We start from the raw sequence: 14,749 nt of genomic DNA on the forward strand, positions 1-14,749 counted from the left end.
GTGTGTGTGTGTGTGTGTGTGTGTGTGTGTGTGTGCATATATATTTCTGCACGTTGCGGCGCGTATGTAATCTTGTAAGCAAAAAGAGCCTCACGTTTCTCGAGCAAACTGGATACACAAAAAGTCTCATGGGAGCTATGTCCTCCACACGACTCTGCAAAATCCCACGTGACGCACCTGATTGCCTCAATTCGCCCGATTTTGCACCATCAGAGCGCAACTGGCACACTGTTAACGAGACAAGATGTAATTTGAAATACATTGGAAACCTTCGTTTATTTAAAAGAATGCAATCAACTTTAAATAATACTGTAGTAAATAATACTGTATCCTTATACAGATATTTAAAGAAATAACTATTGTATTTAAAGATTTTCACATAATTAATCGCAAAAATTTACATAGAATAGGCAACAAAAGTTTTTGAAATTAACGAAATTAGAAATTAGTGTAAATAAAATTTACATTTTATTTAATGCTTGAATATTAAATTGTAAAGCACTTTGTTAAATTAAATTTATGAAGTATAATTAAGTATAAATACAATAAAAAAACATGTATATATTTTTAAATGTATATTCATTATTTTAGAAGATCGTAATTTAAAATACTTTTTGCAATTACTTATTTATGTGTGTTTATGACTATATTTTAAGTAGTATATTGTAAATAAATATAAGAAAATAATTTTCTGTGTACAATAATTTTAGTATTAATTTTCGCTAACCTAATTAATGTTATTATTTATCCAAGAGAGTTCAGAGAACTTCCAGTATTTTTGCTTATTATTCTATTTAGCCGCAATTTTTTATTTTACTAAGCTTGTGAAGTATATACATATCCATTAAGGATTTATCGCGTAAAATATTCTGTCGGAAATACTCAATATTCTTGTCTAAGTTGCAATTTGGTTGCATTGCTCGCGATTGCATCTCTAGGATTGCTGAGAAATCGCTTTCGGATTTGTCACAATGATGCCCGTTCTGTCTATCGACATCGTCGTCTTCTTATGTAGTTCTCAGTAAGCTATTTCCGTCACTGAGCCGTCCCTTTTGGTCAGATAGCTATCATACATAGACCGACAATACAAGGATTAGATTTTATCAAAACCTTGATTCTTAAAGACTATCGCAAATCGATGCCGATCTTGGTAAACTATTTCTTTAGCACCAGAAATCCGGAAACCAATGTGCAATAGACAAAGAAGTTTTATCAAATGCGAAATCAGTGAGTGATAGTATGTTTTATTCTTCCCGAGATTTACGAATGAAAATAATCATAAGTTAACTCAATGTTTTTTATTTGAATTGTTGATTTCAGTAACACGAAATGTAGCGAGAATAAATTTACTATAAATAATTTTTGTTATTTGTTATCAAAGATTATTTACGCTGTAATTCTATGTTGCAATTTTACTTATAATTAATAATGATACATTATATTGATAACGCGAATCATTAAACTTAATAATTAAAATAACTTACACAATACAAGATAACAATTCAATTATGAAATATATAAATTGAGATATACACACACATGAATTATCAAAATATTTATAAAAATGTTTAATACTAGGACACAAAGCAATTATATATTCTCTACAAATGTTGACCACCATGAGAAATATATTGGAAGCAACATCTTTGTTTGATCTTTACTCCAAATCAAATTTAAGAATACTTCTTGTAGAAGAGTGCATGGAAGAGACATTTTGAATCGAAAGGTTTGTATCGCAAAGGGATCTCTCTCTTCGATCCGAGTTTGATCGTTTTGATGCAGCTGCAGTTGATTGTGATCGAACTGAGTTCCTTAGAGACTCAGCTTTGTTCTCGGTCTAATCATAGAATTTACGTTGCTTGATCGGTCAAAGGCCATGCAGCTTGGGGTGCACACTCTTGCGCACCCACACATCTGAGTTCGACAGAGTACCGGTAGTGGTGATGCTGTTTGCACCTCACAGCAACGCTCACTTGATATCAAAGGTCAAGCATTATGTACGATGGCCATGAGATAATATCGTGGATATAACTCAGTCTTATCTTCCTTTGTTAAACCCGATTTACGCATATCTGGTAGACGGACTGAGTCTCGGATAGTAACACCAAGTATCGAACATATCATGTTTAATATTTAGTATGTAAAATATCCATTTCAACAGCTTTCAATCAAAAGATATTTCTTAAAATATTAAATTGTAATTCGAGTACCACCATGTATCATTTTTCTGAGAATATTCAAACAATACTGATTACATCGTATTATATATATCTTTGGAGAATATATTATATTTATCTCATACTGAGATATATTTTTTTTTTTTATTGAATTTGCTATTACATTTTAACAATTTAACAAGTTTTTAAAAATCTCTTTAAATCATAATGTTTTCTTGAACCGTTTTCGACTAAAATACTAAAATATTTTACTCGTATAATATTTGTACTGTAATGTTTTGTTGTTAAACTGTCAATTGAATTTTTTTAATTAGAATTTGAATAAATCATTGCAGCCCTCTTTGTTGCGATTGATCAAATCCGTGACTCAGTTCCATAACTTTATTCAAGTTGTGTTATCAAATTGTGTAACAAATTGCAAAAGCAAAAATATTTAAAAATTTTTGTATTTTTTCTCGGAACGTGGATAAATTCTGTGCATAACGCGAATGCGAATGTTCTTTGGTCAATATGACTCCATCTTTATTTCTGGGCACAGGTATGTGCGCTGAAAATACTTTGCGTATTATAAACCGCACATTTTATCGATAAAACTTATTTCTACTGAGTAACCATAGTGGAAAAGTTTTATCCAAATTCCGCTATTTGACATTAAATCTCCATTATATTATGATTTATCATATATTATAGGATATTATTAGAATATTATTTAAAACTAATTGAAGAATAATTAATACACAAATGACTTTTTGAAGATTGTTCATATATTTTATCTTAACTTTATTAAATGCTTCAAAAGGTGCATAACAATTTGATTAAATTATAAATTATAAGGTAACTTTGGTATATATGATATGTCTATTAAAAATTTATTAAAAACTTAATTAAGTATTATTTAAGATAAATATACTATATCAATAAAAATTTTATACTGTTTACTGCTATAAATAAAATTAGAAAGACGAATATTTTTTTATATTTAATGAAAACCTTTTTAAGATTTGCATTTTTAGCGTATATCTCATAGAAATATAATATACGACTCAGGAAAAATGTAGAATGTAGAAAAATGCAGAATAATGCTTAGAAATAAGATAACATGTAAAATGTGTTTAGAAAATTTTATTAAGGAATAAAGATGATAAATATATATAGTAAGTAATAGATAATAATTCTAATCTTTTGTATATATAAGTATATTATGATATATTGAGTTTTTATTTAATACATTTATTACATTTAATGCACTAAACAATTTATGCGCTTTGTGTATTTGAGCATAAATCCCGCTCACTAAAAATGCTGTATATTCCAACGATAGGATATACCTACAAAACATCAAGTTGAACAAAAAAAATATAAGAATTATATAATAGTATAAAAGCTAAACACTTACATTTTGCTATACTTTCCTATTTCTTATACTTTGCTATTCATTCTTTATTATTCTTCTACATTTATGAATCTAAATAGTTATTAAGCTTTTTGCTTCCTACAGTAATCATTTTATGTAGATTATGATATATGGTTGTACTATTTACTCCATTGAGAAATCGATTCAACTGACATCGATTTCATGAATATAAACAGTAAAAAAAACTGAAATTATAACAGTATTAATATAACGAAAAGACATTTAATAAAGTAGTTGCGTGCAAATTACCTTTATTCCTTTTATTTCTGCGATAAATTTTTTATTTCGATATTTACATCACATGAGGATGCACGACACATTATGTTATTGTTCTTATTTTTCAATTGGAATTACTTTATCTCTAGAAACAATAATAAGTCTGCAATAATTAATAAATTCAAAAGCTTTTTTTCTCATAACAGAAGATTTATCTAAATAAAGAAGTAAGTTAATTCGACCGTGATCATAATCCTTCCTCTTAAAATGTGAAATTTTTTTACATTTTCCGAGATTCTAAAATTATCCATCGTAGTCTGAATATTTCCATGATTCTGAAGGGAATACAGTGGCTATTCTAATTTATTCTCGCTGCCATGACTTACAGACATAGCATCGTAATTCACTGATTCAGCGCTTCGTTTGGTGCTTTTCTTACTTCCTAGCATCCCATCGGGAAAAAACGGCAGATATCACTAGTCAGTATCATTAGATGATCCTATGATCCGCATCTTCACAAAGAAATCCAGTTCATTCCAGGACTGAAATAAAAAGTTTTGACAGCAGCCGGTACTATCGATGAGAATGCAGGAATTGTACTATAATTGGAAATATCTTTACTCGCAATGACCATCGACAATTTTAGAGAAGTGCTATTGATTCGGATCGCGTTGAAATTAGTTGCATTCGTATTGGGCGCGGAAAAGGGCACACGAGGCAGAAACGAGCATTAGCTCTCAAACATGTCCACGGTAGATTTCCCCGCGGACACTAATCACGCATTGGCATCGAGGTATTAGCCACGAGCTCATGGGAGAGGTAGTGTAGGTTTCTGGCTACCGACGATCAATCGACCATATAATGCATCTCATACCTTCCTTTTTGCTTACTTTAGTTAAAAAAAAAATATGTTCTCGTACTTTCGAGAAAATTTTAAAAAATTTCGATGAAAAGACTTAATTTATTATTTATTTTTTTTATTGAAAATTTAAAATAGCTATTTTAAATTTTTAATGTGCGAACGAATTATTTTAGATATAAGAAACTAATTCTCCCTTTACAATTCTTCATGTTCTATGCAGCTTTTCGGCACCACAATGTCCTTCGTAGCTATCAGAAATACCTACGTATAGGGCATGCATAATTCGCGTCTCGAACGACTCGAGCATTTCACACGACGAGTGTCGCGCGAGTATAATCCGGAGTCCAATTAGCGATAATTACGGCGTGAATTGGGAATTCCTAATGGTAGGTATCCCCGTTAGTTCGTTCGTTCGTTTGCGCTCACTGTGATTTTTGTAGACGGCGTAATTCGAGGCCATAATTAAATTTGTTCCTCGCTTATGCCAACGATTCGTTCGCGTTTATATACGAATTGAAAGAATTTTAAGTTATGTTTTATCTCTCGATGTTGTGTCCGTTATTTCTTGAGATTGTTTCTAGCCGCAATCATAATCACGAAATACGGAAAAAAATTTTGTCGTATTTCAATTTAAAACTCAAGCTAATTTTCCTCTTCGGCATGCTGCTATTGTGAGTTATCCTTGGCGTTGGAGGGAGAGAACAACGGAGAATTAACGTATAAATTGATTAATAATTCGGCGCATTGGTTTACAATCTATATCGTGTTGGCATTAGCATTAAATCTCCTAACAATGATCATTTTGTTCAACCCTATGAATAATTCTCTTCGATTTGCGCATACGTGGTTGACATTAAACGTGTGGCTATTCATATCGCATATTTCGTATTATATATATCGTATATTTTGTTTATAACCTAGTTTCGAGATCTTTAATTTTCTCCTCAATTTTATTATACTTTCTGAATTACGAGTAAGCTTTCTGTAACTGGAGAGTAGTCTCATTAATTTTTAAAAGTGTCGATATATTATAAACTAATCACTCCAGTACGTATTTATCGTGAAAATGTCTGATAAAAGTGCGCTAGGAATATCGTTTCGCTATTATTTATTTTGTATTATTACGAGATATTAAAATAATGTTTCGATTTAACAACGTTGCTTTGATGAAGTCTCACTCTGTAAAATGACCCGACAAAGCAGTTACTTTGAATAAAACATGCCGTTTAAACTAATTCAGGAAATTACACTGGTTTGCGACTCGACACAGTCGTAGAAACTATCGCCATTCGGACTATGTTACGGATACACTTGGGAATACCGGGCGCGTTACCGTGGAGCTTAATAATTTACTTATTAATTATTAATCTCAATTCGCATACGACACGTGTGGAATAATCGTGACAATTACATTGTGTCTCACGCGTACATTGGCTCTGACAAATTATTGAAATTATTTCATTTTTTATTTGATATGTTGCTATAATTTTATTTTATTTGTTAATTATGAAAATATTTATAGCTTTTCTTATCTAGCATAATTATTGCTGCAACATCAATTTAAATTAAAATTAAAATTTTTAAATAATTATAAACTATGATTTTAATCTAATTGAAAAAAGTTATTAAATGCAATTAGAAAATGTTAATAATTATAAAATAGTATTCATGAATCTGGTCACAATTTAAAGAAATTATAAATGTTTAATGCGCGTCATCACATTAATGTGATGATCGATAGTTTTAATAATCGGAAGACATCTTCTACATATATTTTCAAAATCGATTCCGAAAAGGGACGAAATAATTCGCCAGTGATAATGTGGAAGCAGACATGGATTGACGTTATAACACCTTGACGAACGAGGTCATTTGTAGACACAGACATTACAGCGACCCGGTCGATGGACGGCGAAAGGATGCGTGGGGGCAGTTTGCAGACGGTGATTTAAAGGTCTATGAAGCGATGATGCCTTGAGATTACTTACTCGCCGGAATATAATTTCCCGGCTCCCGGCTGCGTCTTCATGCTGTAATTTATAGAAGCTTGCTGGCACCATGTTAAGAATGTCACTTCCTTCGTTTGCGTGTACGGAAGGCACGCGAGAAACTTTATTTCAAATAAAACAACCTCGATTTCCGAAAATCCTAAATTATCTTTAATGACATAAAAGATTAATTTTTGTCAGTTTTATTTAATGTTTATCACGCACATATCTAATTAATTAATTTATATTGTAAAGAAATACGAGACATACAAAAAAATTAATTTCATGTATTCGATTTGTTTCCGTTTATTTTTATCTTCTTTAATTCTTTGGAAAATTATTCCGCTAATTATTTCCCTTAGTAAAGATTCAGTCTGTATATCTCGAGTTACATGGGGGTTTAAAATGAAATATTATATGCAGCTGTGCTTGAAGCAAGACTCCTTTTTTGATTAGACAAACTTAATACGTTGGTTCTAACATTCCAGACCATTCCGTTATGTATCGGGTTGCACGATTCGCAATTATGCATTCAACGCGGTTCCATGCGTTATTCAATGCGATATTGAATATCACGTTACCAAACAAAACATTGCGGAATATCGGGATTTCCTCGAGTAATTGGAAGGCTTGTTACCGAAACTATTACCGCGATCGCATTATAATTACACCCTCTATGCTCAGTGCCGCGTTGCAGGTTTATCATAATTTCGTACACGCCATAAATAGGAAACCTGTTAATTGAACGTGACCGTTATTAACTTGCGATGCCATTAACTTTATGATATCTTAATTATCTTTAATACTTACTATTTTACAAAAAGAATCTTAGAAATTTTAATATATTTGAAAAACCCAATTACAGAGTTAATATAATTTACTATCTTATGAAACTTTTTATGTACTGACAATTATTAAGAAAATTTCAGATATTTTTAATTTTAAAAATCTTCGCAGATACTTACTTTTGCATATTTTTAATTTGTACATTTATTCTTATTATTGAAAATATTATCACATTTGTACAGTAAAAGTGAAACGATTTGTAATATAATTAAAATTGATATAAATTTTATTATATTACAGATTTCTATATTATTGGATTATATATATTTTTTCAGTTTGACAGCTTTTTATGTCAATTTTTAAAACTAAAATTAAAAAACTGATAAATAAGTTTATGTATTATTATTGAGACGTTTAGTCTGAATGTTTAGTTACAATATCTATCTTTTGATTTCTGTTTGATGCAAAATTCTTATTTCATCTATAGATAAACTAATGATTCATCTGGAATGACTTAAAAATACTAAAGAAGGACAGAGATTGAATAGTCAGTAGAGAAAGAGGCGCGGATCTTTAGCGATAGAACGGCATATCAAACTTTTGGCAATTCGTAATTATCGATCGGTTGAAGCTTGGATGGTGTCCAGCCTCGACAACCGAGGGATACGGAAAGTCCTTGATGAGGTTCCCGAGAGTCAACTTCAGTCTTTCCCCTCCGATCGTCTCTTCCATATCGAACCTGTCACCGGTTACACGAACTCTGCGACCATTCGTGTCTATCATAGTTTCTTGTTGATAGCCACATCGGGTATGATGACCCGAAGTGTGGAACTTTTCATTCGCTTACTGCCAGAAAGTAGCATTGAGATTTGATAACATTATTGTCTCTTTTTTTTTTACAGCACATTGTGAAAATTTTGCGTCAACTTAATTGTAAAATTTTTAACGAAAATTTTTACATCTTTCAATGATACATTTTTCTTTATTAAATAAATTGACAGACAAAGAACAAAATGACTAATAATTAATCTTCGAATAAAAGTTTAACCGCATAAAATTCTGCTAGCATTTTTATATAGTGAATGAGATCAATTAATTTAAAATTTTTGTTAAACACTCGTCTAATCGAAAATATTACTTTTCTGTTACAGGATGTTGCTTTGTAACCTTTTACACTAGAAAAGCGGCTTTGGCAGCGCAGAACGCTCTTCATAACGTCAAAACCTTCAGTGGGGTAAGTAAATGACAAATAATTAAAAAACGTAATGCTGGATCACTATAAATATATACACACGCGCGTGAGTTTGTTAAAAATTTAAATAAAAAGTGAAATTGATATGATAATATTTACAATAAATTTTTAACTATTAAAACTTATATGTAGCAAATTAATTACAAATATAAATTTAATATGAAGAAAGAAAGAACCATAAATGATTATTTTGCAATATGAGTGAATATTATAAAACATAGTTATGCTATTACAATGTCTGTATTATAAATATGTGCGTTGGCTTCACAATGATTATCTTTCAACCAAACACAAGTTTAGTCACCTCTGATCACAAATCATGTTGTTGCTGCATGTATCAATATTGTTGACGATAGAAATGTTTAGATAGCTTCAACGTATGCCAAGTACCGAATCAATTGCCAGACGCATTCGCTTAGCTGAATAATGAACGTTTACGCAGATAATTATCCGAGTGCTGATGATTGACCGAATAATGAATATTAATATAGTTGATCGTTCGAATAAATTATTCAAATCATTGTGGCGGCTCGATGAATCTTCGAGTAATTATCACTACAAGTGAATAGTTCGTCGCAAACAAGGTCTATTTATACTATTGGAATCATGTCTTTCAAGCAATCGAACAACACACTTTTTTCTTGATTTAAAATAAAATAATGTAATTGCTTCAATATTAAAATCGAAAATCAAGAGTACGACTCTAGAATCTTAACTACATAAAGAATGTAAAATTAAATTATTGATAGAAAAAGCATATCTATAATTATCATTATTCTTTTTAGTTTTTATTAATTTTTATCAGTGCGATAAAAACATTAAAATTACAAAAATAAGACTCGTAAGCAAATGAATGTTAAAATGTTGCATATTTATAAATAATCATCATTCATCATTACGATGCTATTAAGAGCTAATAATAATTTGTAAAGCTAGGAAATTTATGCACGATATTAACTGCAAAATGAATGCGAGAGCTTAATAAAATCTGGTATTAAAAATGGCGATTTTAAATAGAATAGAAGGACCATAGTGTATACAAATGAGGAAATTTGAACAATCTTCTCGTCAACGCTAATTGATTTAACTGGAACACGGATTAGAGAAAATTTTAAATGACGCATTTTTAAGCTTCTCTCTTTTTCGAATATCCGAAGCTGGCAGGCTCCATTATGAAATTCTCGATCCTCTTTTCGATTCGAGATAACGTCATCCTCGCCCGCTTGGAAAAATATTCCATCAGAAAAGCAGCTTTCCTTTCTTTAGGTTTAGTGTCCCGTCGATTACAGGCGACCGGAGGCCAAAGATATCGTTGGAAGTGAGCCTGCACGATAATTACAGTTTCTCTGGAAACTTTCGATGCAATTACGAGATGTCATTATGAGCATTTAACCGAGCAGGCCTGGCAATTCTGTCCTTCCTATCCTCCCCGCTTCCAGCCTGTAACTCTCATATACGCGTGCTTATGCCTGAATTTACGAGAATAATTATTATCGATCGAAAGAGCGAAAGGGCGTGTGAATATGTAACGATCCCTGCAAAGCCGCGTGCGGATCGTTAATAATGCTCGATATGTTAAATGTGGCTGAATCGCAATAAATTGCATCAATTACATATATATATATCAATTACATATATATTTCATTATATTAAATCTATGAAAATTTTTCTTTCTATTAGCAGTACGAATTTAACAATGCACAGCAGTTCTTTTAATTATGTATGTATATTTATGTAAATTGTGCATATTATACTTTCTAAGAAACTCTCCGTGTAATTTATTTAAATCTACCATGAGCATAATCTTTTTATTATTATTATATAATAAAATATATAATATATTATTATGTAGCATATTTCATTACATTGCTTTGCAGTGCGTAGTATGATAGTTACAATTAGAGCTTGATTATTATTATTATATTTCACATAAAATGATTAACTCAGCATTTGTATATTGTTATAAAACAAAAATTTTTGAAATATAAAATTAATAGAATGTTTTATTAATTACGGAAATAATAAATTATTGAATTAATTAATGCTCTTGTTATACGAATATTTCTTTTATTGAATTTTCGGATGCTTCACATATTAAATCCATTTCTTACGCGTGTACAGCTTTGAATATGCGAATAATTTTAAATCATCATTGTAAAATATGTTTAAGAAAAAAAATTTTATTGACCCATCGAGCAAAGAGAAACAACAAGCTTTTCTTACACATCGTACGGCGGCAGCATCATCTTGGCATCGCTTTAGATATCTTTTCTTCTGTAGTCAAGTTTAGTGAACTCATATGTAGAGCCTATACATTACGGACACACATACACATCATATTATATAATCTTACATATTTTTATGAGTAATAGCTCAAAAAATAGTTGAGAAAAATTGAAGTAAAATTTCATTATTATTTTTTTTTAAACGAATACTAATAATAAGAATAAGATTAAGATTCATAAATTTGTATAAATAAAGTAAACAGATTATGTTCATTTTCTTATTTTTCTTATCTTTAAAAAAAGGAATTTTTACTTTCAAATTTTGTGATTACAATACAATAGCTATAAATGCACAATAGTTGCACTACAATAGCATTAAAATCCCTAAAAAACTGACAGTACATTTTTCCATCGTATAATATTATAATGTATCTGTTTTTATAATGTACCTGTTTTTTTATAAATTTCTTTTTCGTTTCTTAAAAAACTTAATTGCAATTACATACAATATTTAAATTTTTGCAGCAGACGTTTTTCTTTAACAATATAATATAATATAAAATACTAATTGTAATTTCCAAGTGCAATATTGTAAATACATTTTATTGTAAAAACATTACTATAATTATTTAAATTTTAGAATATAATGAGGGAAATACGAAAGAGATGCTGATAAGCTAAAAATGTATAAAGAATAATGTTGGAGATAATTATTTATTATTTTACTCGTTCAGATTACTTGATGTTTTATACATTAAAATACTTCTTATCGATCTACTCACGAAAGTAAAACGCGATGGGCTCCACTTGAGCTTCCTTGCTTGCAAAGAAGGTCGCGTGCCATGAAAGAATTCAAATCTGAGACTCTTATGCCGGCTGTTAATTAAGAGGATTAAATAGCCGGAAGTTAAGCAGTTGCTCTTCGAGAAAGAGCGCGCAATACTCAATCAAAAATAGATTGATAGAAAAGAAACTTGAAGAAAGAAGTTTCTCTGATGTAAAAAAAAAGAGAGAAAAAAGAGAACACAAACAAGGAAGTGAAACGTCCTTGAACGATGCATTAAAAAAAGGAAAGGGGAAGGAAGAAGAAAGGGGAGGGGGAGAAGGGGGAGGGGGAGGGGAGAGAGAGGGGGGAGAATTAAAAGAAAGGAGAAGGAAGAATAAGAAGGAAGAGGAATGGTGAATTGCAGAACGACGTTTTCGCAATGAAAAGGGTTGACTAAGTATAAGTGGGTAGCTGAAAGGAGCAAGAGTCGAAAGAGGCGGTGGAACGAGAAGGATGCTCAGGGAGTTGAAAACTCCAAATGAGAGGAGAAGAGGGTAAGAGATGAAGAAGGAAGCAGTGGTATAGGTGGGAGAAGGTAGATAGGGGGCGAATAGAGAACGGCTTGTGCATTTGAAGGAGTTTAGCTTTTCTCGTATCAGATTTCGTTTCCACGAGTGGCGTCGAGTTGAGAGGTCTGTGTTGGCTCGGAGAAATGACTCGAGAGCTCGAAACCTTTCCCCTCCTCTTTCCTTCTCTTTCTCTCTCATTCTCTTTTTCCGCTCCACCGCCAGTTCCTTCAGTCACCCTTTTGCAATCTTCCCACACGACTGCATCAATGTGTTTCGACGCTATCCTTATTTGGTGCTCAACGGTAGATTTACTTCGTACAGGAACTAACGAGAGATCCTGTTGTTCCACATGCACGATTCAGACAGATTTTGGTTTCTATAGTATTGTGATAGTTTTAGGTACAATAGTTTACAATTCAGAACTACACATCTATCTACTGTACAATGCTCAAAATCATGTTCAAACATCACGTACTCGAAATACGGAATATTGTGTTCAGAAAAATATTTTATTATTCATTGTAAAAATCCTCGTCTATTTTTGTTCCTTCAATGTCAATTCTATTTCATATATTCGCAAAATTCGTTAAAAAAATATTGCTTGCCACCTTTCCGTTGCGAGTAAAAGTTTCATGCGTGTAAATCTACGTTGTACGAGAAAAAAATATTCGCGTCTATAATTGAAATAGCGGAGTAGTACCCCGTGGCGATTTTGCGGCAAAGAAGAGGGAGGAGCACGTCTGGCTCGCAGCCGCGAAATTGGCGGAAAACCGTGGCGAATTTACAAGCATGCATACCGCCCTCGCAACAATGCGTAATATTATTAAAGCGCGGCGGGACGAGAGATATTGGAGCGTTAGTAGGCAAGGTGGTACAAATGGAAAATGAAACTATTATACGACGAACGCTTCGTCGCGGTCGATGAATACGCGGAAATTACGAACAGAAAATTCTTTGTAATCGATTGTGTTAATCATTCTTTTGGAAGATCTACAAATTTAAGAATGTGAATTTTAAGAATAAGAAATATTGCAGCTTTTACATAGGAATGTAGAAGAGATTAGCTTTTTTTAAAGATATCAGTTACATTTGAATAAACGTCACTTATATTTAAATATATTAAATTGTATATATTAATATAATAGAAGTATATTTTTAATATATTTCTATTATACTAATTTAATGTATTTTATTATCCTAACTTTACATTCTTTATTCAATATTTAGATGAAATCGTTAAATTAAAGAAATCGTTATATTAAAGAACATTGATAATAAATTGAATTAGCATTTTGGAAAAACACTTCTTTAAGATTTTAATAAATTTAAAAAAATTCCTTGCAACAATACCATACTATGTCTCGGATTGTAAGATTATCCATCTATATTATGTAATATTTTTCATGAAGAAGGACCCGTGAGTTCCGAAACGTACGACTTACATTAAATTTTTAAGTTATATTTGATCCTTTTAATAGCATTTTTTATTAATTTCTATAAATATTAGAAATTATTTTTGCTTCCAAAAAATGTTCTAAATAAAAAATAAGTCTGTAAGAACTATCAAGATCAGAATGGAAAAATGAAAAAGACATCCAAATTGGTGGCGGAAACGAAAGTAGTCTTCCTTCCTTATTCGACGCCGACCAGTCTCGTATAGAGGGTTCTAAAATATTCAAGATAACCCTGAAGTCAGCCGGACGTTAACGATCAATATCGATGGAATGTCTACTATGTGTCTAGTGAAATTTGAAATGCACCGATTATATGTTGTATGGGTTTAAAAGAGTCGACTGAGAGAAGAACAAAGAGGAAGCAAGAGAGAAATTCAATAAACCGCTATGACACTCGATAATTCACATTAATAATACAGTCCATTCGCTCGATCGCACATATGCAGATATATGCATGATGCGTGCACAGCTGTATTGTCACGATAACGCGATGAGTCACGCCGTGACACTTTCCGTAAAATAACGGTAATCGATGCAGCCTTTGCGCGAGCATTGCGGTGACTCCGCTTATTTCACGACACCTGCCACATTCGGTGAGGCAATCTTCGAATATCGATATTCTGTACTGTATATTATTTCACGGAAACGAGGAATTAAATTGGACAATCTTACATTGATCTATTAAATCAAGCAATAAAAAATAAAAAGATATGAAAAAAGATATGATTGGATAGTCACCTGGTTATCCACAAAACTTTTATCCATTGATTTTATTTTATCACGTGTGGTTAGAAACAGTTCAAAGCAATTTTATCATTTATCGTCACACTGAAAAAAAAGTTTGTAATAATAATTAAGTCTCGGTAACAATTACTAAAGTTTTAATAAAATAATAAATAATAAATATTTAATTAGATATTCAATTTAACGTAACCAATATCAACATTAATTTTCTAAATATTATCTTTTTTAATTATTGAATGACTGCTATTATTATGTTTAGTAATATTTATTAAATACCAGACTTTTTTCAGTACACA

General features: G+C 31.2%; 1 protein-coding gene across 10 annotated transcripts in view; it reads left to right on the forward strand.

Annotated features, from left to right (window-relative positions):
* LOC108693946 (CUGBP Elav-like family member 2) overlaps positions 1-14,749 on the forward strand; it is a 560,873-nt gene that overhangs the window by 451,127 nt on the left and 94,997 nt on the right. For all 10 annotated transcript variants that reach the window (XR_001932057.1, XM_018203179.1, XM_018203173.1 and 7 more), the window contains one exon: positions 8,595-8,677. Coding sequence is in view for 9 of the 10 variants with exons in the window: in XM_018203179.1 (XP_018058668.1) it covers positions 8,595-8,677 (83 nt within the window). In the remaining variant the exon portion in view is untranslated. The remainder of the gene's footprint in view (positions 1-8,594; positions 8,678-14,749) is intronic.

The sequence above is a fragment of the Atta colombica genome, unplaced genomic scaffold (genome assembly GCF_001594045.1).
Source record: "Atta colombica isolate Treedump-2 unplaced genomic scaffold, Acol1.0 scaffold111, whole genome shotgun sequence".
In the NCBI taxonomy this organism is placed as follows: Eukaryota; Metazoa; Arthropoda; class Insecta; order Hymenoptera; family Formicidae; genus Atta; species Atta colombica.